General features: G+C 42.8%; 1 protein-coding gene across 2 annotated transcripts in view; it reads right to left on the bottom strand.

Moving 5' to 3' along the window:
- Positions 1-211: 211 nt before the first annotated feature.
- Positions 212-27,574, bottom strand: part of Rpn2 (ribophorin II) — a 55,768-nt gene continuing 28,405 nt past the window's right edge. The window contains exons 10-18 of one of the 2 annotated variants that reach the window (XM_047540584.1): positions 16,246-16,337; positions 14,148-14,262; positions 11,347-11,541; positions 10,087-10,173; positions 8,230-8,325; positions 6,737-6,812; positions 4,706-4,835; positions 3,238-3,285; positions 212-538 (exon numbers count right to left, since the gene is read on the bottom strand). In XM_047540584.1, the coding sequence (XP_047396540.1) occupies positions 526-538; positions 3,238-3,285; positions 4,706-4,835; positions 6,737-6,812; positions 8,230-8,325; positions 10,087-10,173; positions 11,347-11,541; positions 14,148-14,262; positions 16,246-16,337 (852 nt within the window). In that variant the 3' untranslated portion in view covers positions 212-525. The remainder of the gene's footprint in view (positions 539-3,237; positions 3,286-4,705; positions 4,836-6,736; positions 6,813-8,229; positions 8,326-10,086; positions 10,174-11,346; positions 11,542-14,147; positions 14,263-16,245; positions 16,338-27,574) is intronic. The other variant, XM_047540585.1, reaches the window with a different exon arrangement.

The raw sequence follows: 27,574 nt of genomic DNA on the forward strand, positions 1-27,574 counted from the left end.
CAGGTCCTAGTTGTGGACCAAGGGGAGTCTTGAAACCAAAGGGGCTCCTCTGCAGTGCTCACTGCTGGAGAAGCAGAAAGGAAGCTGGCAACTTCTGCCCTGTTGGGAAAGGAGTAAGAAACACCTGGCCCAACCCAACAACCAAGCCTCAAGAAGTCCTCATGTTACACACTCCAAAAGTACCACAGAAAGTGCTCAGTCAGGCCTTTGCTCCTATTATCATCCTTTTTATTCCAAAACAAATTAATCACAGATTTCAGATTTCCAGTGCAGTCCCTGGGTAACTACGGGCACCCAGAGCACCTTGCTAGGGCATCGTGTCAGAGAAACAGGCCATCTGACTCAAGGCATCTGCTTTGTGTGGGGGAAACTGGGAAACAACAAGCAACAGTACAACCACATCTCAATTTTTTTCTTTTTAAATAAAGTTTGTTTTTTAATTCCTTTTTTCATATTGTGAATTGTTCTTGACTCCTTTTCTTGACATTCACTTCAGTTTTCAAAATTTCCATCCTTTTTCTGGAACTAATGTGCTGTTCTGAAAGAAAAATGAAGAGAAACCCAAAAATTACTGAAGGTTCTGACTTATTGTTATAGTTCCTAACTGGTGACAACAGAGATCAAGGTACTCTCCCACTGCAAGGTCCCATTTATAAGGGAATAATCATCGGTTCTAGTCATTTATGCCTCGTCTCATCTCACAATAGAAATGTGAGACAGTTAATTCATAACTGAAGCTGATGACAACTTAGAAACAATGAAACAAACTTCAGAACTAAGAAATTTTATGTGAAAATACAGGAGATGAGGTAATTCCAGGCACACCTCTCACAGTATAAGGCCAAAAAGTGCAAGTTCCAACTAGCAGAACAGAGGAAAGTTCAAAGAATATTCATTGCCAATCTCCCAGACTCCACATCTGCCAACCAACACGTGGCCCTTCTGCAGCTAGGAAGACGGCATCCTGTACCACATTCCTGACACGTGGCTGTGTTCTTACCTATAGTCAGACCCAGCATCTAAACACAGAGTAATTCTCAAAAATGGGACTTAGCTCACAGAAACATTTTAAGACAGGATAAAAATCTCTCTACATCTTTATTCCCTCTTTCTCCTTGGCTTTCCCTGGACTAGAAGTGATGGGGAAACACAGAAGTAAAAAGGGTAATCTAGACAGACCTGCAACCAGGCACTGATAGCAACAAGAAACCAATTGGTTTAGGCAGGTTCCAGGGAGGAACGCTGGGCACAGACACACCCACCACCCTTAGCAGGCAACCAGACCCCATGGTGAAGACTACAGTGATGTCACCGTCTTGTAGAATGGAGACTCCAAGTCAATCACCAAAGCAGTTCCGAAGGATAATCACAGGCATGAAAACTGATCCTGGGGGCCAGATTGTGTGCTCCTCACTCCTTAACAATGTTCAGAGGTTCCCAGGTACATTAAAATGTGTGTGCTTAGAAAAGTTTGCACAGAAGGGACAGCATGAGGAAGAAATAAGAACAGAAGAAGGGTAGTGGCTCACTAGCCTCAATCTCGGCTAAGAAATGATGCCCTGTGTTATGGTCACTCACATCAGTTGTCTGTCTTTAGATCAATCACAAGCCCTCAGCTACCAGGGGCTAAACCTTAACACCAGGTCCCAATCTCAGAAAGTCCTATATTCAAATCATCAAATGACTTTCCTCTCCCTCAAGCTATATGATTTGAGGATAACAGGTAGGAGTGGACTATTAAAAATCAAGGGAGAAATATCAATCCAGGGTAAAGAATTAAAGAACTCAACATATAGCAGGAAGGACTAGTTCTGAAAGCAAACTGCAGACAGAACAGATATAATTTAGGACAAAACCAAATGAGTAAGGCCAGGGGATAGTGGTGGAGATTGTGGCGGGGTTGCCTATAAAAGGGGCCAAAGGGAACTTCCAGAAGTGTAGAAAAGTATCTTGATTGAGGTGGTAGTTGTATAGCCATATATGCTTTATAAGAGTCATAGAATTACATACACACACAAAAGTGAATTTTACTCTATGTAAATTACACCTCAGTTAAACTTCGGGGGGAAAAAGCCAAAACAAATGCAGTTTCTTTCTATGTTGAGGACTACATAGAGGTGACCCAGCTTATGTTCACACTTCAGTGAAAGGGCTCTAAATCCTATCCTTTTGTTGATCTCTCCTATATTTAGAGGATTAAAAATTAGATGGCTTTGTTGCTTTGGCATAGAAAGCCATTTCCAAGGCAAGGGATAAGAGGGCATGATTCAGAAACCCAAATACCTCCCTATCCTTTGTTGGTCTGGAGTAGTGGGTAGCCACCTACGACACAGACCAAATCCAGCCCAGCACCAGTTTTGGTAAATAAAGTTTTATTGAGATAGAGCCACATCCACTTATTTACATGGTCTATAGCTGCTTTCACGTGACAGTGCCAGGACGAAGGAGTTATGACAGAGACCATCTGACCTGCAAAGCCTGACATACCACCTGCCCCTTCATGGAAACCTCTTGTCCACCCCTGATCCAGAGGATCAGATCATGAAGCAGCAGGCACCCTGTCCTTCCTTCCCTACACCTCGCCTCCACTGCGTCCCCATCCTAGGACCAACCCCTGGAGGGAGTCAGCACGGTCAGTCACATGGGGAGCAGCCCTGAACTACACTCTGAACTCTAAGAACTGGAACACTGCTGCTGGCTTTGATTTGTGGCCCTCAGTCCTTCGTAATTCAGAGTCTTACCAAACCACACTGTTTGGCTCAACTAGAGATCAGGGTTATGGAAAGGCCTAGAAATAGTGACAAGGTGTGCCAGGATTTGCCATATGACCCCCATTTAATAAATTTAAGAGTCTTGGATGGGGTCCCTTTTAAGAGTCCAAGGTTGGACTTGTTTTATCCTCGATTCTGCTCTGCTGAGAACACAGAGGGGCTGTTACATATAATCAATACCCCACGGGATATAAGGAAGGATGGCATCTCGTGCAGTGAGAGCCGGGTCAGACTTGCTCCACTGCAAAGTTAACCCACCAGTTGGGCTTCCTCAGGCAGCTTCTGCCATGGTCCAGTCACAACCTCTTCTAGCGGATTATAAAATGGCCTCAGAATTGGCTTTGGCATGGGGAGGGGAAGGGAGGAATGAGTGGGCTGAAAACTCGACTGAATAACTGACATGCATGAGGAAGGCAAGACAGGAAAGGGACCCTAGTCCTGGGAGGCATCCACCCTTCATCTTTACCGTAGTGTCCTATATTTTGCCAATCTACTGCTCTGCTCTGCAGCGATCCTGCCAAAGGAAAGAGGGTTTGAGAATCAAGAAAGGACAGTGAGAGGAGAAATAAGCTGAAGCAGAAAACGGCAAACACCCGACGAGAGTTTCTATTAAGGTCACTGATTTTTCAGGACTTATGGGATGCGAGTGTGTCTGTGTGGGGGAGTCACTGATCCTCTTGGGAGTCTGATAAAAACCATGGACTCGCTCTCCAGAAAATGCATACAAATTTAGGATTTCAGATTAGGAACTTGTAAGCAGCATCTAAATCAAATGGTTTCCATCCTGCTCTCCCCTGATTCTGTCTTGCGGGCAAATTCCACAAAAGAAAAGTTAGCAGAGCACAGTTGGCTCCCTGGAGGCCCAGACTGGTTGCTGCAAAGGAACAGAGCTCTGCTCTGGAAAATTTCGGAGACTCAGGCTCTTTCTAGCTGTACTGCATAGCCACCAAGTAAAGGCTGTGAAGGGGTCAAACAATGAACCAGCCGCCACTGCTGGTGCTAAGGGGAGTTCTGGGGGACCTGGATAACTGTGAGGAAGTCAAGGAGCATGCTTGTACCATTTGGTCTCTAGAGTGAGGCCCTCAAAAAGCTCACAGTGGAGACTGAGGGGAGAGGAGACCTTTCCTTCTCCCACCCACAAATGGTCTCCTTGAGAAAACCTCTCTCAGATCTGACCAACCTAATTGGCAGCCGTGTTGGAGGGCATGATATTGAGTTACAGTCTGCCAGCAGAAGTCTCAGAGAGGAGAAAGCAGGGCACGTCTGAAAATGATTTCTTCCAAAGGTGAAAGCAATTCTGACCTTTTCCTATTGGCCTTTGCGTGGTTGAAATCACCCAGGTTCTAATAAAGCCAAATCAATGAGAAACACCTATGTGACATTTAAATTTGCCTCCAATTCTGTTCTGAAAGTTGGGCTGCCAGCAAGCTGTGATCATGTCAAGGTCTGACTCTCGGGCTGTCTGGTTCTTGGGGCAGTGGTGTGGGCTCCTGGGTGGATGCTCCCTGCTGGGAGCCCCCTGCAAAACCTGGGGGGAGAATGCAGCCCTCACACACTGGAGAGGCTCCAGGTGTCACCCTTAGGGGTGTGAGGGAGGGGCAGGGCAGAATACTGTTATTAGAGAGAAGGATTTTTATACACCCAGATAGACTCTAGTCCATTTTAATCTACATAAAGCAAATATTTTCCTCTCTCATTCTAATGAGTAGAGATATAAATTATAGTGCTTTTAATATATCTATTGCTGGTCATCAAAGGCCCTTTACTGATTTAAATGTTCTTATGGCTTCTGTATTGAGCTGGATTAAGGAGTCAGAATTGCCCTTAAGGAAATGAATCTTGTTGCCACATACCCTTGGTCTAGATATGGACTAGCAGAGCTGACACCAATATGTCTAATCCTACCCTGGAGCCCAGGCCTGCCCTGGCCTTACCTCTTGACTGCCTGCTGGGCCAACATCCGATTGCCAGCCAGAAATGTCACACTGCCCAGGATGGCTAGGTACTTCAAGGTCTGGAACATGTTGAGCTGAGTCCAATAGACATACATGAGCCCCAGCATAGCTACAAGAGGAGTCAGGATAGCCAATTAATTAAAGCTGATAGTGCTCTGGGTGGAAGAGACTTGGAAACAGTGACTGCTGGGTCAGGAAAAGGACTGCTTGTTGACCAGCTTGTTTCATCCCTTTTATCTAATGCCAGAAAGTGGGAACTTTCTCAGCCCTGGCTAGCAAGAAATTCAGAAGTAAAAATCAGACTTTAACTATTTTATCTCAATCCACAGTCCTAGTCACATCTATTTCTCTTCTTCTTTAACACAGGTTTTTTTTTTTTTTTTTTTTTTTCTTTTCGTTTCCTTTAAAACTTTACCATTGCCTGGCACGGTGGTGCACTCCTGTAAACCCAGAAACTCAGGATACTGAGCAGGAGGATCACAAGTTCAAGGTCAGCTTTAGCGACTTAGTGAAGCCCTCAGCAACTTAGCGAGACCCAGTCTCAAAATAAAAAATAGGGCTGGGATTGTGGCTCAGTGGTAGAGAGCACTTGTTGTTTTGTTCTTTAATTTTATTTCAAGACAGGGTCGTCTTGCTAAATTGCACAGGCTGACCTCGAACTTGTGATCCTCCTATCTCAGCCTCCCAAGTAGTTGGGAATATAGGCATGAGCCACTGCCTTTATTTTAAATTCCGAATGAAAGTCTGCAGGATATAAACAAATGAATAATTCCTTCTTTTTAAACACATGTTAAGGAAGCTGGGCATGGTGGAACATGCCAGTACTTGGAAGACAGAGGTAGGAGGATCCTCTGAGGCCAGGAATTCAAGAGCACTGAGACCCCATCTCAAAAAAAGAACTTTAAGGATGATTTGCTACTGTGACTAGGAAGGAACAAAGAGCACTGGTCCAGGCTCCGCCCTCACCAGTCACTTAATTTCTCTGCATCCAAATTCTCTCACCCGTCAAACGGGATTATAATTCCTGTCCCATCACTCCCACCAGGGTTGCGACGAAAATCAAACAAGGAAATGTGCACACAAAGCATACTGGTAAGAAAAGCCATGGCTCTCAACAAATTTATATGCAGGTTTTGTTCTGAGACTGACCCAGGAGGACTATCATTCAAATTCAGTAGCTAAGCTGGAGAGAAAGGTCATTCTGTCAATTTTGCCCAGAAGGATGACAGATAACTACAGCAAGGATTCTTAACCATATCTGAGGTCATGCCACTGTGAGAATCTGATCAAAGTTATGGACTCTCTTTCCCCAGAAAAATATAGACACACATTTGTCTGGAATTTCAAGGGATTCATTCATGGACCCCTCCAGAAGCCATATATTATGGATATAGAGATGATGACTCCCAAAAGAGGCAAAGGAATTAAAAAATATTGAAAGTCTCAGTGAGATGCAAGGCAACACTGATCCAATAGTGTCAAAGTCTCGGAAATGCTTAACTGATTTGTGAATTTACTGTCTCATTATGTTCGAGCTGTTTAGGTCCCAAGTTCTCAAGAGAACAATGCAGGACAGCGTGTCTGACTACAGAAGAGACTGTTTTCTATTACTGTCCAGACAGAGCCGCCAGCAAATGTAAAGATCGATGTGGTGGGGAAAGATAACCTTTGGAAACTGCATTAATGCTCTTCATCCAGGAAGATGGCTCAGTGTAAAGATACGATAAGTGAGTAATCTCTGGAAATGAACAGGGCTATTAAATGAGGGTAAATGGCCTGCCAACAGCCTCCTAGTACAATGAAGCCCAATATAATGACAGCTGTTCTAAGCTGATGGGCCAAACAGGTTTATCATCATATTAACTGTCTTAAAAGGCCAGGAGGAAGAGGGAAATGTTATGCTATTAAGTCATTATAGTTAATAGGTTGTGGGTCTACTTAACAGGGGTTTGCGTGGGCAGGCAAAATGTCAGAGGAGGTTAAATGGAATTAGCAGCCTGGGGCACTTACCAGCATGTCCCAGGTGAAAGATAATCGTGCTAGGAGCAAAAGTGAAGTTGGAGACATTGGCACCAATCCGGATCCACTGAAGGATGGGGAAATAAATTAAAAAGACATTAGAACCTGAAAGAAAGGCTATACCTGCCATGCCAATGCAAATCCAATGAACAGTCCTCAGATCTTAAAAGTTCATGCATACTGGAAAGACAGGGAATTTTTCCAAGTGACAGCCACCCTATTATAAACCCTCAGGAAAAATGTTTCCTTTTTTGGTAGAAAGGCATCTCAGCACCTGCTCTCAACTGTGCCTGAACATCATTTTTAAAGCCAGCAAACCCTTCTGTTTTAAAACAGGTGGAACCATGAAGCTGGAAGGTCAGAGTTGCTTTATGATAAAGTAACTGACGCTTCCACCAAGTTCTGTGAGAACTGGAAAGATGAACCCGCTGACAGCTGGCAGCTGCATGCTCTTGCCTGTGGGTTCTGTGTCTTCTGAAATCCTGATGCTCAGATACAAGAACAGGTGCCCACACCTCAGGTCTGATTTTTGGAAGCTTGAGGCATGCTTCTAGATTTAGATTAACCAATAATTCTTTTGTTAAAATCAAAATTAATTAGGAACACAGGCAACTTTCCAAAAGTAAGATCTAATGAGTTTTTTTCCTCAAAATTCTCTGAACCCTGAGGATATGTACTATATTTATGATTTTAAAAGAGAAATAAAGAAGGCTGGAATGTAGCTCAGTGGCAAATCGTCTGCCTCACATTCGCAAAGCCCTGGGTTCAACCTCCAGTTCCCCAAAAAAAGGACAAAAAAAGAGAAACAAAGAAACACCAATGAATTTGTATATTAAAAATATACAAACATTATAATAGAGTAAAAAAGCTACAGGTTCATTCCTTTATATTCTCCACAATGTTCTCTCCTCAGGTGACCAAAATTTACATATATTTTTAAAAATTTTCCATAAAGAGCATCACATAAGATGCTATCCTATTCTTTGCCTTCCACACTCAACAGTCCACTTGCAGTATGAGTGTAAATGTATCCTTTCTGTTACTGAGCTGTGTTATTCTGTTGTATGGGCTAATTAACACCTGCTTTCATGAGAACCTTAGGCTGTTTCCAGTTTTACGCTCCAAACAGAGCTGGAATGCACAGCCTGTTCTCGATTCTTCACAGCTATGGGCACTGGGCCTTGCTTTTCCCACACTTGATCTCATCTGCACACCCGATGCAGCATCACAGTCCACACACTCGCTTTTCGTGGCTGTTAGGAACTTTCTCATGCCCCCTTATTAATGGATCAATTTATCTGGCCACTCTCCCACAGTGGGGAATTTGGGTTATTCTAAAATTTTTTGACCATCAGTTCAGGTCACAGCTGCTGGACCCCTCTGGAGCTGTGCTGAGGCCAGAGCACAAAGCCTCCTTTGGAACGGCTACATCTGCCGAGTCTGGCGCCAGACGCATGCTGCTCATGCTAATTATGGAGACTCACCAGAGCAAAGAGCAGGAGCAAGGGTGAGAGGATGAGGGCTGTGAAAGTATTGGACACCACGGTGGGAGGTCTCTTCTCAGGCTCTCGGAACAGGTGCTGCCAAGAGAAGACACACCAAAGAGACTTCAGAATGTGCTCTTCCCAGCAAGGGCTGCCATGTGCATCAGGGACCAAAGCATCACTGACCATGAGTAAGAGGAAATGCCTTCCACAGGCTAAAACCTCCTGACAACAAGTGGCCACTTGGCCTTTTGCCTCTTCTCGACGCTGGCTTCTGATTCTAGAGGAGTTCCTTCCCAAGACACTCTGTGGGCTCACTGCTTGGCCAACCCCTTTCCTGCCTCCAAATCTGACTGCCATTTATAGAATGGAGAATGCAACCCATAAAGTGGCATTTGGCTGTGTTAAAAAGAGTGTCCAGGTCTGTGGATGCTTAGGTGTCACATCCAAGTCAGGACTCTGGGTTTCTAGGTGGCACCTGGGTCCATAAGTCATATACTACTGCCTCACTTCAGGTGGCTAACTGCTGACAACTTCACCCCTTTTTAATGTTTCACACACCTCACTTTAGGAGGTTCCAACCCACCTCACCAGCCTCTCCCCTATCCCTGGCTCTGAGGATTCTCTCAAAAAAACTTCTCCTTCACTTGATTTCCAATGTTAAACCAGAAGGCTGAGCAAGCATTCCTCTGATATTTGTTTTGCCTGAGAAAATCAAAATGAATTCTTTGGCAAGTTCACCTAACTACATGACCTAACGGAAGTCGTGATGGACTGGGAGTCCAGAGGACCTTTACTTATGTCCAAATTGATATGTATGGTTGAGAGACCAGGGGCAAGTCACTTTACCACTCTTTGCTTCCATTTCCAGCAGAAAATTAAGGGTGGCTTATAGAAGTACTGTGAGGATCAAATGGAAAAGGGCTTTTGACTATGCTTCCTGAGCTGCAACACCTGTATACAAACTGAATTATTTTCTTTCTTTGAAAAATTTTTATCCAGTGAGTAAACTATGGCAGTCTTTTCTACTTATCTATGCTTAGCCAACCCAGCTCCGTGGTGAGTAGCCCACGAGAAGCTCCTGTTCCAAAATTTTTACCTCAGCTCCTCTTTTCATGCCACTGCCATTAAGGGGTTTCAAACACTACTTGCTGCCACCTCCTCCACTTTTAATATCACAGCTGTATCTTCTGTTAGCCAAGCTTCACATTCTTGAAATTGTGTCCTTTCAAGTTTTAGAAAGAATTCTACTACTCTACTCTTGTCTTTTTTTCAATAGTGAAATGAGGGAAAGTTGTCTGCTTTTAACACTTTGTGCTAATTCATATGTAGGTTTCCATGTTGGGCCATTTCTCCTGACTACAAAATATAGTCCACTGAGTGGATCCACCTATTTCCTTAACTGGTACCTAAATTGTTTAACTGTTTAATTGCTCAAGTTTGTACCGAAAGGAAGGGGTGCCCTGGAAGAGAAGGACTTGCCTGGAAGAAGCTGCTCCCCAGTGAGCTTTCCCACCTGCCAGTCTTGATTTCTGCAGAAGCAGAGAGGATGATGCTAAACCCATCTGTGCCTGCCCAGCGGTAGTCTAAGGGGCTGAGCCCCCTGCATGTCAGGAAACAGACTCAGGTTCTGATATCATCTCCAACTTTCTGGGAGCTGCACACTGTTCTCTGAACCTCTGCAGCTTGAGGATGAGACTGGTATTTGCCCTGCCTAATTCACAGGTGGTGAGGTTCAAGCTACTGAACACATCTAAACAGGTTAAAGGAGAGCCGAGGCAGAATCCAGGCATTTGTGGCCTATCTCACTGTGCTCATTTCTCCTCAGTGTCAGTGGAGAAGGTCTTTGGGATGTACCTGAATTTCCTGTTTCGGAGTGAAAAGATTCTGGGATAGGACAGTTGAGGGAGCTTCTTCTTCAGGGAACTTGATGACAATGTCAGCCTAAAAAATAAAGGCAGTCTTTAGAGGCACAGGGTGGAGAAGGAGGTGAAACAAGGAGGTCTAGCAAGGCCCTGACGAGGACCGAACTGAAAAAAGCTCAAGAAATCCAATCACTCCTGTTCCATTAATCAACAAAATGAGGCAGTGAAATTTTCAAGAACAAAACAAATATGTGTTGAAAACGCTTTTTAGAGCACAAGTTCTAATTTTCTACCAATATGGTAGAGAAAGTCCCATAGAGCCGCTTAATACAAAAATCCCAGCTGGTACACTGGGTGTTAGTTGCCATCAGAAGCTGCTTGGCATCCCTGGGAAGTGTGATTTAGAACACACACGCACACAAGAAATGAAAATATGCTCTCATACAAAATGCAGCCCAAAGTCAAAGAGAAGGAGGCTTGAACATAACACAAGAAAATACAGCTGTCCCTTTGTACTACATATGGATCAGGCACCAACTGAGGCTACGATCTGGCTTCTGTCACCTTTCCACTCTCTTCCTGACTGCTCTCTTCAGGGTTCAGGAGCTCTAAAAGCAGAACTGCTCACAAGCTTCTCTAGTAGCTATTCCCCATCAACCCACAACCCCCAGGCTCCATCCCAATAAGCCCTTGCCTTTCTTCGACCCCACGTTCTGTTACGACACCAAACAAAGTGAGGCATGCTAGGGACGAGGAGCACCGTGGAAGCCCTAATATCCTACACCACGGCTGCCCATCATTTACCAGCATCCTCCAATCCTACAGCGCATTACCTCGCACCTTTCTGAACTGTTATCAGAATTCAAATCTTCTCCTTCCCGTCAGGCTACACCCTATTTCGAAGGCCAGGGCCTCATCTTTGACATCTGTGTATTTCTCCTACCGCATTGCTGTAACCTTCTTCCAGGATCGACATTTATAGAAATTTTCAAATCACTAAAACTCATGAGGGCAAATTTACATTTCATTCATTCACTGAGACTATATTAAACACCTACCACTGCCAACCCATGTGCACAACCCTAGAACAATTTAGAAAGCCAGGACACAGTGCTTCCTCTTGTGATGCTTACTGTGCCCACCATAGGAGGCACAGGCGAGGCCAGGAAGAAGAGCCCTGTGCCCCTGAAAGGCGCTGTTTATGTCTGGCGCAGCCTCTCTCATGTGGGTTGGGGTGCATTCGGGCACATACCACATTCCAGAGGATTGGGTTCTTCAAAGTGGCATCTCCAATGATTAAGTAGAGAGTGTAGGTGCCCGAGGCAGAGTCAAACTCGATCTTTCTTTCAGAGGTGTCCAGTTCGAACTTGTACACATTCTTGTTGTCTGGCTCAGCAACAAACACCACTTCCTGGCCAGTCTTCTGGTTATGGAGTCGGACAAACGTCTAGAGGGAACAATAAAACCACTTTTCATCTGATCTTTTCAAAACTCTCTGGGGGTTCAACATCAAATCGGCCAGGCAGCAGAGTTAGCTCTTTTGTCACAGGGAGAGCCCTGGGACCTGCCAGATCTGCTAGACCTGCCTAGTAGAGTAAAAGAACTGGCCATCCCAACCTAGTTACTAGCTCAGGGAAAACTTTCTGGTATGAGGAAAGAATTAAACTTAGGAGTCCAGCCAATTCGTGATGACTTGGAGGCTGAATGCCCAGTTTGCGAATGATTAAGCCCTTTGCTATTGCAGCAATTTCTTCTTCCTGCAGTCTTTGGCCACTCTGCTGCCCAATTAACTCCTTCACCAGAGGGTGAAAAGAAGGGAAATGAGGTGGAACTGTAAGAGGCCCATTTTCAATTTCCTAGTGCCTCCAGCTAAAGATTTAGTAGAGGAGGCTCGGGTGTCAATGGCAAGGCAGAGTTCTAATCGAGTGAGCAACCTGGTGTCCTGAGAGTGCCCGGACTCTGAAGACAGACACATCTGGCTCCACTGCTTATCAGCTGAGTAGGTTACTTAACTTCCTTGCACCTTGATTTATTCCTCTTAAGGCAGAAAGATTAAGTTCTACATGTATTATCTGTGTGAAGATTTTCAATAATGAAAGCAAAGCATATAGCACAGGGTCCAGTATATACCAGCTGGTCACCAAACAAAAGCCAGTCATGTTCTTAGCATAATGATACTGAGTTTAATCACTTTATCCTCCCAATGGCACAAGACACTAAGGGTTTTTTTCCACTTTAGAATGGCAGCAAATTTTGATATTCACTCAAAACCTTTCATTCAAGGGTTTCAACATAAAGAATTCAACGGGGCAGGTAGGATGGTTCCAATGTGCAGATCAGAAGCCTAAGCATTAAATGAGTTGCCATGGTCACACAGCTAGTACTAGATCTAAAGAAAAGATAACTCTCATTTGTTACTCTACACCTGGGCAACAAAGAATAACCCTTGAATTATTTAGGGAAAGGAACCCAGTAATGTGAAGCATCCTGGCTGCAGTGATTAGTCTTGGCCAGGATTCCTGATCTTCCTCTTACTACAGTTAATAAGTACAAGTGGCTGTCAAGCTCATCTGCAAAATACCACCTCTACCTGGGAGGTCTCTGAGCCATAGCTCCTCAAACAGAACCATGAGGAAACTAGTACTCTGTTAAAAAGTCATGTTTCCTAACCAACTCTCCCTGTCCTAACCCTAACCTACCACTTTATCTTATAATTTCTTCTTTTTATACTCTCTCTTCTATTGTGCTGTTTGGATGGCACATGTCAATCTGGGAGAGAACTGGGAAATGCTAAGAGGTTGAAGTGACAATGTGTAGGGAGTTTAAAGATGGAACACAGAGGAGCAGAGAATTGCCAGGACCCTGGTCCTAAGGGCAGGTGCTCTGGGGCATATGTGCTGTGGCTGCAGTTATGAGAAATAGCAAGAATGTTTGCAAGTAAATCCACTCACTTCAGTGGTCTGCTCTGGTTTCCTCTCAGCATGGACACAAGTCTGCTGTTTTTGCTAAAGCACTGGTATAGAGCACCCAAGTCAAGCCTGAGGGGTCTCATTCTTTGTCTTTACGCACTCCAAGTATTTTCCTTTGTAACCATGCACATGGCAGGGCCAAGAATTCTTTTCAATCCAGGGGATGACGTATAGGGAAGTGCCTGAGGACAAGGGGGCTTTTTAAGTTCCTGGGGAAGGGCATATGGTTTGAAAATCTTTCAAATAATAATTTTCATTTTATATATGAAAAAAACAAAACCTACTGCTTTTATTATATTTTATTTTAGAACTGGAGAATGAACCCAGAGGTGCTTTACCACTGAGATATATCCCCAGTTCTGAGATAGGGTCTTGCTAAGTTGCTGAGGGGGCCTGAAACTTGTGATCCTTCTCTCAGCCTCCTGAGTCACTGGGACTATGGATATGCAGCACTAAGCCTGGCCTACTGCTTTTATAAGAAGAAGTAGGCAGAAGTTAAAATGGGCCATTCTTCAAAGTCCCATAATAGAAAATTTGCTTTGGCCAGAACACAAAAATGCTTTAGGACCTATGCCTAGGTTTTCTTTCTGTAAAATTATTTCTAAAAAAAAAAAAAAAAAAAAATCAAGCATTTAAAAGCCTCAATTAAATACTAATCTGCCTTCTTCATACCAGTTAATCTTTTTTCAAAAAGTGTATAAACTGGGTGCAGTGGTGCACACTAGCCATCTCAGCTACTGGGGAGGCTGAGGCAGGAGGACCCCAATTGAAACTAGTTGGGCAATTAACCTAACGAGACTCTGTCTCAAAATAAAAACTAAAAAGGGCTGGGGGGTGTAGCTCAGTGGTAGCGGACCCCTGGGTTCAATCCCTAGTACTAGAAACAAACAAACAAAAAAAAGTGCGTGTTCCAGGTGAAAGGTCATAATTCTCTTGCAGGAGAACTTGATGGACTATCAGGGCTCAGAGCCAAGAGCGAAAAGCAGGAAGATGGCATTTCTCTCCTCCAAGTCACACACTACATCAGTGCTCCAGTGTGCACACATGTTTCAGGCTGCAAGAGTGGTCTGGGCTTCTGTCTGACCTGGTGAGGGGTGAGTTCAGCACCAGTGTTCACATCCACCAGCTGGAAGAACAAAGCGAAGTTCTGGTGGCTGTCCGCGATGAATGTGCCCTTGGCTTTGGCTGGGTAGGTCACCCTGAAAGACATTACACAGCAGGTCTTCAGACAGGCTCTGCACATCTGAGAACAAAGAATGCACTCCTCCCTTCACGGTTGAACCCTCCCTCCCCCGTTGTCCCACTTCTGCAGTGGACAGATGTAGAGAAGTGTCTGTGGCTGGGGGTGGAGTGGACTGGTAAAGTCACGGCTTTCTATTGCTGTTTATCCTTTTGCCTTGCAGGGGACCAACCCAGGACTTTGCACACACCAGGCAAGTGCTCTGTCACTAGGCTATACCCCGGCCCCCAAGCTAGGACTGAGAAAAGCACAGAGAAAACTTCCATCAGGGTCTGGAGCAAATGCTCTGTGAAGATGTCTGGAGGTTTTTACCTTAAGGACTGAGCTCAAACACAACCAAGCCTGGTGCTGGTGGAGCCCATGTGTACCTCTGCAGGCACACAGGCAGACTGCGAGCTGGCTGCCAGAAGTGCAGGAGAAATAATTCCAGGATCGAGGCCAAAAGTGTGTGAGCGAGGTCGGAAGACAAGGGGGAGGAAGTGGGGTAAAGGAGAGGCGGGACTTGGAGTTTTTTCATTCTTTTTTTGCTGTAATTTTTCCTGGATACTGTTTCAATTTATTTTTCTGCCCTGAAACTGGGTTTTATTTCATTTTTAATTTTTTTTTTTTGGGTGCTGGGGATCGAACTCAGGGCCTTGTGCTTACAAGGCAAGCACTCTACCGTCTGAGCTATCTCCCCAGCCCCTGAAACTGGGTTTTAAAAAGTCACTTTCTCAAAAGGCAGAATTAATGAGGAAAACTGTTCAGATTTATCTCCTGGGATTTTAGGATAAGATGGTCAGCAGATAAACAAGCCTAATGGTTATGGAGCTCATACGTAGCTTTATTTTATTCTCTGGACTTGTATTTACTCATGAAGACAAATTTTTCATTTACATAGAGAATTAAATTTTGCAAATTACACTCACAGATGTTATTCTGTGAAGAATTCTGAAGTAGAATTCTTACCTTCTATACCACTATAAGGATAACTTAGCCAGACCCTGCCTCAAAAGAAAAAGGTTGGGCATGGTGGCACATGCCTGTAATCCCAGTGGCTCAGGAGGCTGACACAGAAGAAAGTCAAGTTCAAAGCCAGCCTCAGCAAAATTGAGGCATTAAGCAACTTGGTGAGACCCTGTCTCTAAATAAAATACAAAACAGGGCTGGGGTGTGGCTCAGTGATTGAGTGCTCCTGAGTTTAATCCTTGGTATACTCCCCAAAAAAAAGAAAAAGAAAAAGGATCTCAGGGTTCACTTACTCTTTTCTCACCCCAGCTGAGTCAAGTTGGGATCTGAACTATTCCCAGAGGTTCTGATCGCTACCTCCTAAGGATTTAGGGACGGCTGCCACAGGCTTCACACAGCACTCTGACCCAACTCTGATCAATTGTTAACGGTTCCCTGAGGCTGTGTCTGAGCTCAGTAGAAACAAGTGCTGCAGCACGGTGATACCTGTCATGGAGGGGAAGGAAAGTGGTGGCCCTGGTGCTGGATGGGGCTGAAAGCTCAGTTCTAAGGACCTAAGGAGGCTCCCACTGATTTTAGACCCACCACAGGCCGGAGAAAGTTGTCATGAGGCCACTAAAAGCAAATTCATTCCTGTGTAAAGACAAGATGATTGTACCAGAAGGTAAATGGATACAGCGCCTCCTTCACCGAGGAAGCTGTAGTGACATAGGCAACAGACTTACACTTTCATCCCGAGGTAATGCCCTTTGTCTCCTGGTGGACTGGCAAGAACAATTTGCTTATAAACAGAACACTGTTGTAGACAACACCCAAATCTGCTTAGGAGCTAATCAGATCCCTGGACCAGGACCGTTAGCATACAGCCTCTTGAATTTGGGATATAGGTGGATCACTACTGACACAGAAAAGCCACCAGAATGGTAAAGTGCCCAGGCACATTCTCAGCTCGGGAGCTTGGAGTTCCCCTGTGCCCACATGGCATCCTACCTACCGGGTGGTTTTGGGTGCAATGCTCTGATCCTTATCCACAGTGGACAGATCGACATTTGTGATGCCAACTTCAGTGGAGATCTTGACTCTGAGCTGGAATAAAATACAGAAGAAAATAGTCAAGTGGTGGGTATACAAAAAAATCAACTGTATATCCTATGTTTTCTACTCTTAAAAAGGTAAAGGCATAAAAAAAAAAATTCTAGGGTGGAGTCCTTTTTGCTTGCCTTTTTCTTTTCTTTTTTTTTTTTTTTTTTTGGTGGGGGCTGTGGGTGGGTTGGTTCTGGGATCTGGAGAGCAGCATCAAGGATCATACTAAAATGGGCTCAGCAAGGAAGTTTTTCCCACCTCTCCTATCCTGAGGCCTAAAAAGCAACTCCTATTTCTTCTTTACTTCTCTGGCTTTGGTTGGATGGAACATATTAAAAAAGGAAAAGAAAATAAGAGATCTTTTGTATACTTTAAAATAAAATAAAAAGGCAAAAATCTCTAAGCAATAACTTTTAAGTAATCAATAAGTACTCAATTCTATTAACAGCTAAGATTTATTGAGTGTTTACTACGTGAAAGGCATTGGTTCTGTAAGGACAATCTCATTTAATCTTCATGAGATTTCTGTAAAGTTGAGCTAATTCAGATGAGGAAATTAAGATTAGAGAGTTTAAGCTGCTTACTCAAGATTAGATCACTACTAAATGATGGTCAGAATTCAAGCTCAGGCACTCAAAACCCACCTGCTTAGGAGCCTTGTCATACGGCTTTGCGCCAGCATCACTCTGCACCGAGCAGCACTGTAACTGCCATGGAGACCTAGGAAGCTTGGTAGTCATCTGTACTGTTTACTAAGTACTTCTCATTCTCCTGCACATGGGGTAGAATCCTACCCCATGGAGTCAGGGAGGGTCATGTGACTCTCTTTGGTCAATGAATGTGAGCAGAAGTGATCTCTGCTGCTTCCGGGTGGAAGCTTTGAGTTCATGAGTGATTCTTTTCCTCTGACATGGACAGGGACAATACATAGGCTGAGGTATGTCCCTTTAGCCAGGGTCTCAGAGGAAGGACAACATGAAGCAGAGTCTCCAACTGACTAAAGACACAGTGTGGACAAAAAGTAAGCCTTTGTTTTAGGCCACTGTGATCTGGAGTTTGTGATAAGCACAAACTAGTCCATCCCAACTCCTAGTTTCTGAATTCTATATCTCCTTTATAAACATTTCCACAAAGAGCTACACAAGAAACTTAAAAATTAGATTGAAATAAACGTAAGTATCCAAAAGTGACAGGAAACATGTTAAAAGTCTATCTGTGGAAATTTTTTGACTTAAAATCTAAGTTTGAATGTGTAAATTAGACAAACCCAAGGCACTTTTATGCGCAAACATATCTGTGAGTCTTCTAAATATTTGATAGGTTTGAGTGTAACACTTAAGGAAATCCTTGCCAATTCCATGGTCTAAGTCAGGATCAAGGAACAAAGATAGAGGGCTGGGCAAATAAGTGAAGGACAGCTGCAGCATTTTCCTAAAATGCCTTATCGAGGCATAATAGTCTCAAATCAAGGGCAAAGAAGAAAATTTAAAAAGGGATAAAGATAGCTATCAATTAATTCTTTTGAACAGTTTTCCCTCCTGCCTTCATAATAACTATTTTGTGACAAGAGCCTCAATTATTAGGTTGAAGAGGGTGTTCTGTTTTGCTTTAAAAAACTGAATGTAAAACATGTATCACAGAAGCTGTAAAGTATTACCATCTACTTTTGAATATGTAGCCAGTTATCCGTTGGATTTTATTTAGCAGCACTGGCTGTCATTAAGCCTAGGAAGTGGTGATATGGCAGAGGAAGGGGCCGGAGTCCGCCATCAGGTTGAATAGTCCTCCCAGGGAGAGAGCTCGCAAGCCTCCACCTCGTTCTTGGGGTTCTCTAAAACAGCCTCCCAACTCACAGGACTCAGAGCTTTGCAGCACGAAGCTCAGCAGAAAGAAAAGGAAAAGTCAAGCATTTCCATTTGAAGACGGATGAAGAGTCAAGCAAAACACAGCCAAAGAGCTCTAATTAGGTTACCAGTTTTGGGCAAGACAGTCGCTGAGACCACTTTTGCCCTCCCTCCTTCTATCCTAGTGAAGCACCTAGGTACATGGGATGCAGGGGGAAGGGAACATGCATTTCCTGTCCCATGTGCGAACCATAACTGTGTGTTATGGTTATGTGTGACCCAGTGTTGCTTTAATAGAGGGGCATACAAAGTGCTATGGAAGCACGGGAGAAGGACCCAAGCCTGCCTGGGGGTGAGCCCGACTGGAAAGTAGGAAGCAGTGGATAGTAGGAAGACTGGAGGAGCATAGGCAGAGAGAGGGAGGAAATGAACAATACTCCGTGCTATAAAAATAATGTTTTCACAGTTAATTACCCTACAGTCTTCATCAACGTTAACCAGATAATTCCCTCTTCATCTTGTGAATCATCCTCTTAAGGACTCATTCACTGAATCTGTAAGCGTGATCATGAAATCATCATCTCATCTAAATGCCCATAAATAGGAGACTAGTTAAATAATGGTAATGCACTCTAGGAATTACCGTGGAGCAGTTAAAAGAACAAGGCAGATGCCTATGGACAGTTAGGGAGCTGTTACCTCTTGCTTTTGATTACACAACCTGTCTAGTAGCAGAATTCTATTTAGCATCACTGCCTGTCACTGAGTCTAGGTAACAGGGTGAATTAAGGCAGGAGTGTCAGTGGATGAAGCATGGTGTAGCCCTCGAGTTAACAGACCCCCCAAGGGTAAGTAGGGAACCTTGACTTTGTGACAAAAGTGAAGAATTCAGTTCTTTATGGAAGAAAGGACGCACCCATGTTCACTATTACATGCATCCTTTTGTTAAAAAGTACACAGGAAACTGTTAAGAATGGACTCCACTAAGGAAAACTGAATTGACAGGATGGCAGCAAGCCCTTATATTTCATTATATACCTTTCTGCACCTTGAAAAAAATTTAACCACTTGTATATTTCACTTCTGTTTTGAAAATATAGGGATTGCCTAGGCAATGAGACTGTAGATCACATATTGTCTTCCAAATATACTCTTCTGTATTAAAAAAGTATCGCCCAATAAATGTGATGTTACAATTGCTTTTCCTTTAGGCAGATGGATACACAAAAACAGCTGTTCGAAGAACTGCATTAAGCTCCTCGGTGTATCCTAATCATAGTGATAAGGAGGCCATCAACTTTTGGGTTTTCATTAGACTCCTATCTACTTTCAGTACTAACACAGCCACCAAGGCCTGCTAATTGACTCTGTGAGTGTGTTTTCCTAAAGACACGGAGACCATTCCTAGACTATACAGACACATAGCACAAGCACTGAACTGCAGTCATATGGGGTTTATTCTCACTCCAGTTTTAAAAGGCTCCCTAAGTAACGGCTTTCTTTGCTGCAGAGAAACACTGTAGGGCTGTTTGTGAAAAGGAAACAGTTTAAAACAAATCCTTCTGCTCCTAAAATCTCACTACAACCAGATCTCTGGAAACAAATGAAAAATGTTTTTATGCCACTCTTAAAGCAAACCGAGCAATAAAAGTCATCATAACTTCTTTCTTTTTTTTCCCTTTCTTGGATTGAACCCAAGGGTGCTTTACCACTGAGCTTCTCACACCTTTTTATAGTTTAGTTTGAGGCAGGGTCTTACTAAGTTTTGCGGGCTGGCCTTGAACTTGCAATCCTCTTGGCTCAGCTTCCCCAAATAGCTGGGATTACAGGCAAGTGCCAATATACCTGGCGCATCATAACTTTTTCAAAGGCCTGTCTTAAGAGTTCAGTTTATTCAGGTGTGGTGGCGCATGCCTATAATCCCAGTGACTTGGGAGGCTGAGGCAGGAGGATTACAAGTTCAAAGCCAGCCTCAGCAACTTAGCAAGGATCTAAGCAATTTAGTGAGAGCCTGTCTTAAAAAATTATAAAGGGCTGGGGATATGGCTCAGTGGTTAAGCACCCCTGAGTTCAATCCCCAGTCCCTCCTCCCCCAAATAAAGAGTTCAGTTTAGAGGCAGGTGTGGTGGTACACACCTGTAATACCAGCTACTCAGGAGACGGAGGCAGGAGCAGAGCAAATTCGAGGTCAGTTTTGGCAACTTAGCAAGAACCTGTCTCGAAATTGAAAAATAAAGATGGCTGTGAGTGTGGCTCAGTGGTGAAGCATCCCTAGGTTAAATCCCCAATACTCACCCCCCACAGAGTTCAGTGTAGGATCCTTGGCAGGATCCCTGTTGGTTAGTTGCTTCCTCCTTCAAACCCAGACTGCAGGATTAGTTTTCCTAAAAGGCAAAAGACTTATTTCTCCACTTTAAATGCTGCTAAGCCTGCTTCACGTGGGATCACACTAGTCCTTTCTTTATCCTATATGCCATGCATATCTCAAAAAATGTTTTAACACCAGGAATTGCAGTCTTTCTGCTCAGAGTAACAAACCTGGGTTTAGCTTATTACTGTCAAAAATGATGGCGCATTAGGGGCAATTAATGCTAATGAAAGCTTCCAAACCCACGCTTCCCCTGACAGTCCCATGTCAATGAGTGCCATTACAGCCTTCCCCACCAAACCACCATTAATGCACTCGGACCAACGTCAGGCATCTCTAGGGAGAGCAAACAGGACCCACTGACTCACTGAGGCTCTAAATGTGACTATTACAAAATTATCAAGTAAAGTTGCAAATATGGCAGGGTCAGGAGGGTGCATGTGCACGTGTGGGGGGACACGTATACACACACACACACACACACACACACACACAAGCTCTAATGTGATAGAGGGGGAGAAAGATTTTGTAATGCTTACTCCGTCACTGGAAAGGAAAAGGGCAGCAAATGGCCTTGATAAGGGCCTATTATCACTGCATGAACAACAGCCATTATCCATCTCTGCTATTTTGTACTTAGATAATTTTCCCAACAACCACAGAAACACTTGGACAAACACCAGATTTGATGTTACAAAAAGCCAAGCTGTTACAGTAATCAAGCAGTGTGGTATTGGCAGAAGGACAAAAATACAGATTAATGGGATAGAATTTTGAGTCAAGAAATTAACCCTTATGCTTATGGTCAATGGAGTTCTGACAAGAACACAGACAATCCAGTGTGAGCTGGTGTGGTGGGCGCTCGCCTGTAATCCCACCTACCTGGAGGCTGAGGCAGGAAGCTTGCACATTCCAGGTAGGCCTGGGCAATTAAGTGAGACCATGTCTCAAAATTTTTAAAAAAGGGGGGGATGGTGCCAGAGACACAGCCTGGGTTTAATACTCAGTACCACCAAAAATCAGTAGGGAAAGAACAGCCTTCAACACATGGGGCTGAGACAACATGCAGAAGGAGGCTGGACCCCTATCACACACAAAAATTAACTTAAAATAGATCAGAAACCTAAGTGTAAGAGCAAAAACTAGAAACTCTTATAACCACCTTGGTGTAGGCAATGGTTTCTTAAAAATATCACTGAAGAGGGCTGGGGAGATAGCCCAGCTGGTAGAGTGCTTGCTTCGCAAGTGCAAGGCCCCGAGTTCGATCCCCAGTACCGCAAAAAAAAAAAAAAAAAAAAAAAAAAAAAAAAATCACTGAATGCACACGCAACAAAAGAAAAAATAATCTTTTGTCTCAGAATTAAAACCTTGAGGGCTGGGGTTGTGGCTCAGTGACAGAGCGCTTGCCACACACACGTGAGGCACTGGGTTCAATCCTCAGCACCACATACGAAACCAAATAAAGTTAAAACAAAACTACTTAAAAAAAAAAAAAATTAAAACCTTGAAGAGCACAGTGGTGTATACCTGTAAGCTCAGAGAATCAGGAGGTAGGAGGATGGCAAGTTCAAGGCCAGCCTGGGCAACTTAGAAAGAACCTGTCTCAACAAATAAAAAGGGGAGAGGACATAGTTCAGTGGTAAAGTGTCCCTGGGTTTAATTCCTGGTTCCACAAAATAAGAAGAATAAAAAATTAAAACTTCGCCAGGCACATGCTTGTAATCTCAGCTACTGGGGAGGCTATGGAAGGAAGATCACAAGTTTGAGGCCAGCCTGGGCAACTTAGCATGACCCTGTCTCAAAATAAAAAACAAAAAGAGGGGTGACTGGGGTTGTAGCTCAGTGGTGAGCGCTTGCCTAGCACATGTGAGGCCCTGGGTTCCGATCAGCAGCGCCACATACAAATAAACAAATAAATAAGATAAAACCTTTTAGAAAGGGCTGGGGATGTAGCTTAATGGTAGTGCACCCCTGGGCTTAATCCCTAGTACCAAAAGGAAAACAAAACAAAATGCTTTGTACTTCAAAAGACAACATTAAGAAAGTAAAAAGACAACCTCCTCTGAGAAAATATTTATAAACCATATATCTGATAAGAACTGGTAGCCAGAATGTATAAAGAACTCACATAGGTCAATGATAGAGTAAGATAAATAAAAGGAAATAAGAGGTAGAGATTGGGAAAAAAATAAATAAAAAGGCTGAAATAGTTATTTTTTAAAAATGGGTAAATGATCCAAATAGATATTTTTCCAAAGAAGATACAGAACTGATCAACAGTACACAAAAAGATGCTCATCATCATTAGCTGTCAGGGATGTGCAAGCCAAAACCACAACAAGACACCTCTTCACCCCTGCTAGGATGGTTATAATCAAAAGACAGACAATAACAGGTGTTAAAGATGCAGAGAAATTACAAGCCTCACAAACACCTGGGAAGAATGTAAAATGAGACAAGCTATTTTGAAAAACACCTTATTATTTTCTCTAAAAAGTTACAATGACCATATGATCCAGAAATTCTATTCCTAAACATGTGCCTTCAAGAATTGAAAACAAGTGTTCAAACAAAAACTTATACACAAATGGCTACAGCAATATTATTCATGAGAGCCCCAAAATGGAAATACCCTTTCTCAGCACATGTGAGACCCTGGGTTCAATTCCTAGCATCAGATAGACACATGCAAAAGTGGAGAGAAGTTCAAATATCCAACAGCTGATGAATGGATCAACAAAATTTGATATAGTCACACAATAGAATATTATTCAGTCATAAAAAAGAACAAAGAACTGAAACATGCTACAACATGAATGAACTTTAAAAGTACTATGCTAAATGGGAAAACAAGCCAGACATAAAAGGCAATATATTATATGATTCCTTTTATATGAAATGTCCTGAACAAGAAAACCATAGAGATGAAGAGTAAATTAAGAGAGAATGCATAGGAACTGCTAACAGATGGTAGGGTTGCTTTTTAGGGTGATAAAACAGTTCTAGAATTAGATACTGGTCGGGGTGGCACAATTCTGTGAACACATTAAAAACACTGAATCAATTACTTTGAAAGGGAAATTTTATGGCATGTAAATTATCTCAATAAAGCTGTATTTAATAAATAAACAATAAAAGCTAATATTTACCCCTGGAAGCCCATTCTAAGGACCATGGAACATGGAAAAACATCTTTAGACTACTGCATCCTTTTCTTCTTCTAACACCCAAACTAAACAATAAAGTAAGATTCAGTCTCTACCAAAAGGGAGTCCCAGTCCAGTGAAACAGCAAAGCACACAACCAAGGATGGTCAGACCCACAACAAGCACAACCACAGTGGTGTAAACTCCAGGTAAGACCATAGACTTTAAGGAGACCCAAACCCTAAACATAAGGAGAAAAAATGCCTTAAAGAAAACAGAAAACAACCAGAGGACTTTTTTTTTTTTTTTTGGGTGCTGGGGATCAAACCCAGGGCCTTGTGCTTACAAGGCAAGCACTCTACCGACTGAGCTATCTCCCCAGCCCCCAGAGGACTTTCTTGACCTTGAGGTACCAAAGAAAATTTTTTAAAAACTTGTTTTTAGTTGTCAATGGATCTTTTATTTATTTATGTGGTGCTGAGGATCAAACCCAGGGCCTCACACATGCCACGCAAGTGCTCTACCACCGAGCCACAGCTCCAGCCCCACAAAGAAATTTTTAAAGATACTGAAAACAAAACCATCTTCGGAACAGTCTTCTAAGTTATGCTTCATTAAAATTAACTTTTGTGGATCAAAAGACACCATAAATTAATGTCAGAAGACAGCGGATACTCATAATTAAGGATAAGTATCTAGAATATATATCACTCTTAAAAAGCAATGATAAAAAGACTAACAAATGAAAAGAAAAACAAAGATGTATTATGACTTAGAAGAAAAAAACCTAAATGGACAATGAAAACAAGAATGTTCAACTTCACTAGGAACCAAGGAAAAACATTAAAACCAGTCAGGCATGGTGGTGCATGCCTGTGATTCCAGCAGCTCAGGAGGATCCAGAGTTCAAAGCCAGCCTTAGCAACTTAGCAGGACTCTAAGCAACTCAACAAGACACTGTCTCTAAATAAAATATGAAAAAGGGCTGGGGATGTGGCTCAGTGGTTAAGTGCCCCTAGGTTCAATCCCAGGTACCAAAAAAAACAAAAACAAAAAACAAAAAACAAAGAAGATACCATTTCATTGCCATCAGATTTTTAAAAACTGATAATACCAACTATTGCTAAGAATATGAAGACGAAAAGGGCAATTTGGCAATACCTAACAAAAAAACAACAAAAGACTTGGAAAAAACATTCAGAGCGGGGGATGAATAGGTCTTGGGGAAACCAACTAGAATTTAGAGTTGAAAAGAAAGGAAGTAGGTAGGAGTGACTGGGAGGAAGGAGCCTGTCACTGAAGCTGGACAGGGGCTTCCAAGATGAGGAAGGTGTAAGGAAGAGGTGCAGGGGAGAAAAGAGCTCTCTTTAATGTGTGAGGTTGCAAGTTAAGATCTCTTAATGCAGAACACTCACACTCAAAAAATCTGGATTTTAAAGGTTCAAGGCAAACACTAAAGTAGTTCCATTCAGACTGAGTGCTAGTGAGTGGACTAGGATCGTCGAACGTCTCAGGCCCAGAAGGTCAGATATGAGGCAATGACAAGAATTCCAGAAAACATCTCCCTTCCTGCCAAGTTTTAAAACAAGTGCTTAATCTACCTGTGTTAAGTAATGTCTTATTTTTGAAAAGGTCAAAACTGCCTACTCTTTTCACTAAAAGAAAGTGTCAAAGGAGCCATGCTGAGGAGCTCTTCGAAATGCCAAACTAGCAATAAAATAAATGACAGTAATGGATCCTAACCTCGATGGGCAAAATATATACCCACAATGTAAACAAGTTAAATAAACTACACATTACAAATATAGTAAATAGTTATATTTACTATATTATTATTATAATAAATTATTATAAATATTATTATTTATATATTATTATAAATAGTTGCATAAATAAACAAAAGGGACAGTTTTTCTTATAGTATAATTCCAATAAATAAATGCAGAAAGAATAAAAGGAAAAATTGCCTTCTGACAAACACCACAATGAAAACTGCTAATGGTAAGATCGTCAGGATATTTGCAGTGTCAAAGTATCACCCAAGACATGTCATTACAAAGCAGAAAGACAGCGTTAGTTGAGAAACCTAGCACATACCAACTTACCCAAAGATCCAGGTTAACAAGATCAGTAAGGAGACATAGCAACACCATATACTTCTTGTTCTTGTTTTTGTTGTTGTTGTTTGTTTGTTTTGGTACTGGGATTGAACACAGGGCTTTGTGCATGCTCAGCACATACTCTACCATCTCCAGCCTCCAAGATGTATACCCCCTGATATGATAAACTGAGAAGGACACAAGGTTGCTTTTGGAGTATTCGTGCCAAAAACACATGACTTGAATTCAATCATGAGGAAACATCAAACTCCAATTGAAGGACATTCTACAAAGTAATTGGCCAGGACTCTTCAAGAGTCAAGGTCATGAAAAAAAAAGCAATATCTTAAACTAGAAGAGACTGAAGGGAAGTGACAGCTAAAGAAATATGTGACTCTGGATTGAATCCTGCACCAGAATAGGGACACTAGAGGGACAGTGGCAAAATATGTATTAATGTCTATAGATTAGTTAATAGTATTGTGTCAATGTAATTTCCTGATACTGACAATTCTATTATAGTTTCTTATGATGTTAATGTTTGGGTTAGCTGAATGAAGTATATTTATAGAGAGAGGCATTCTACATTTAACATTCTTAATTTGCATATTAAGAATGAAATTATTTCAAAATTCTAGTCTTTTTCTTTTTCTTTTTCTTTTTTTTTTTGGTGGTGTTGAGGACTGAAGCCAGGGTCTTGTGCTTGGGAGGCAAGCACTCCACCAACTGAGCTATCTCCCCAGCCCTGAAATTATTTCAAAATGAAAAATAAAAAAAATGAATTAAAAGAAGAAAGATGAGTGGAAAATGACATCTGAATTAAAAAGAACACAAACAACACACATTTAATATCTCAGGAAAGACACAGTACCACACCAAGGTTATTATTCAACAAAGCTGAAAAACATGAAGATATCTTAGAACAGATGCAGCAATGACAGTAGCAGAAACACTGAGAAATGACAGGCGCAAAGGGTGGAAGAGGAAGGAAAAGGGGCATCCCAGAAAGGGAACGCGGGCTGCTGTGGCACATGCCATAGTCCAGTTAGTTACTCAGAGGCCAAGGCAGGAAGGATGGCCTGAGTCCAGGAGTTTGAGGCCAGCCTGGGCGACACAGTGAGACCATATCTCAAAAACAGATAAAGAAATGGGTCACATGCTGGCTCTATGTTCACCAGGATGCACAAAACTGATACCGTGTGGGGATCCACCCATCCATAATCCAGATGACCTGGGACACGTTAATCTACCCCCTTGAGCCTCACGTACAAAATGAAGATGAACCGCCCATCTCTCAGGGTTGCTGCAAGAGTGAAGTAACGCAAGCAGAAGCACAAAGGACTAAGCTTCTCAGGTGACAGATGTTCACTAAAGGGTTCCTGCTGATGATTCTCAGAGTAGGAAAGGATTCAACCACTCCGCAGCTTAAGAAGGCAGGAAAACGTGTAATTCAGCTTCAGTACTTTCACACCTACGACTGTAAATGGAAAGCCACGGGGCCTGCGGGTGCTAACTTCAATTAGCTGGGGAAGCACCAACATGAAATACCCCATTCCCACACAGCATCAGATAAATGAGAACTAGCTTTGTCTTTAAAGCTACTTGGGTCTTCCACCCAGATGGAGTTAGCTACGCATCTGAAACACAGTTCATCATGAAGGGTCACAGATTTCCTTCTAGCCTTTTACAGACAGCCTCATTACAGTGTCACGTGTGTCATGTGATGCTTTGCATCAACTAGTCAGCACCAAGCACTTTTCTAAACCTACCAAACAAAACACCT

This window comes from Sciurus carolinensis, chromosome 2 (assembly GCF_902686445.1).
Source record: "Sciurus carolinensis chromosome 2, mSciCar1.2, whole genome shotgun sequence".
Lineage (NCBI taxonomy): Eukaryota > Metazoa > Chordata > Mammalia > Rodentia > Sciuridae > Sciurus > Sciurus carolinensis.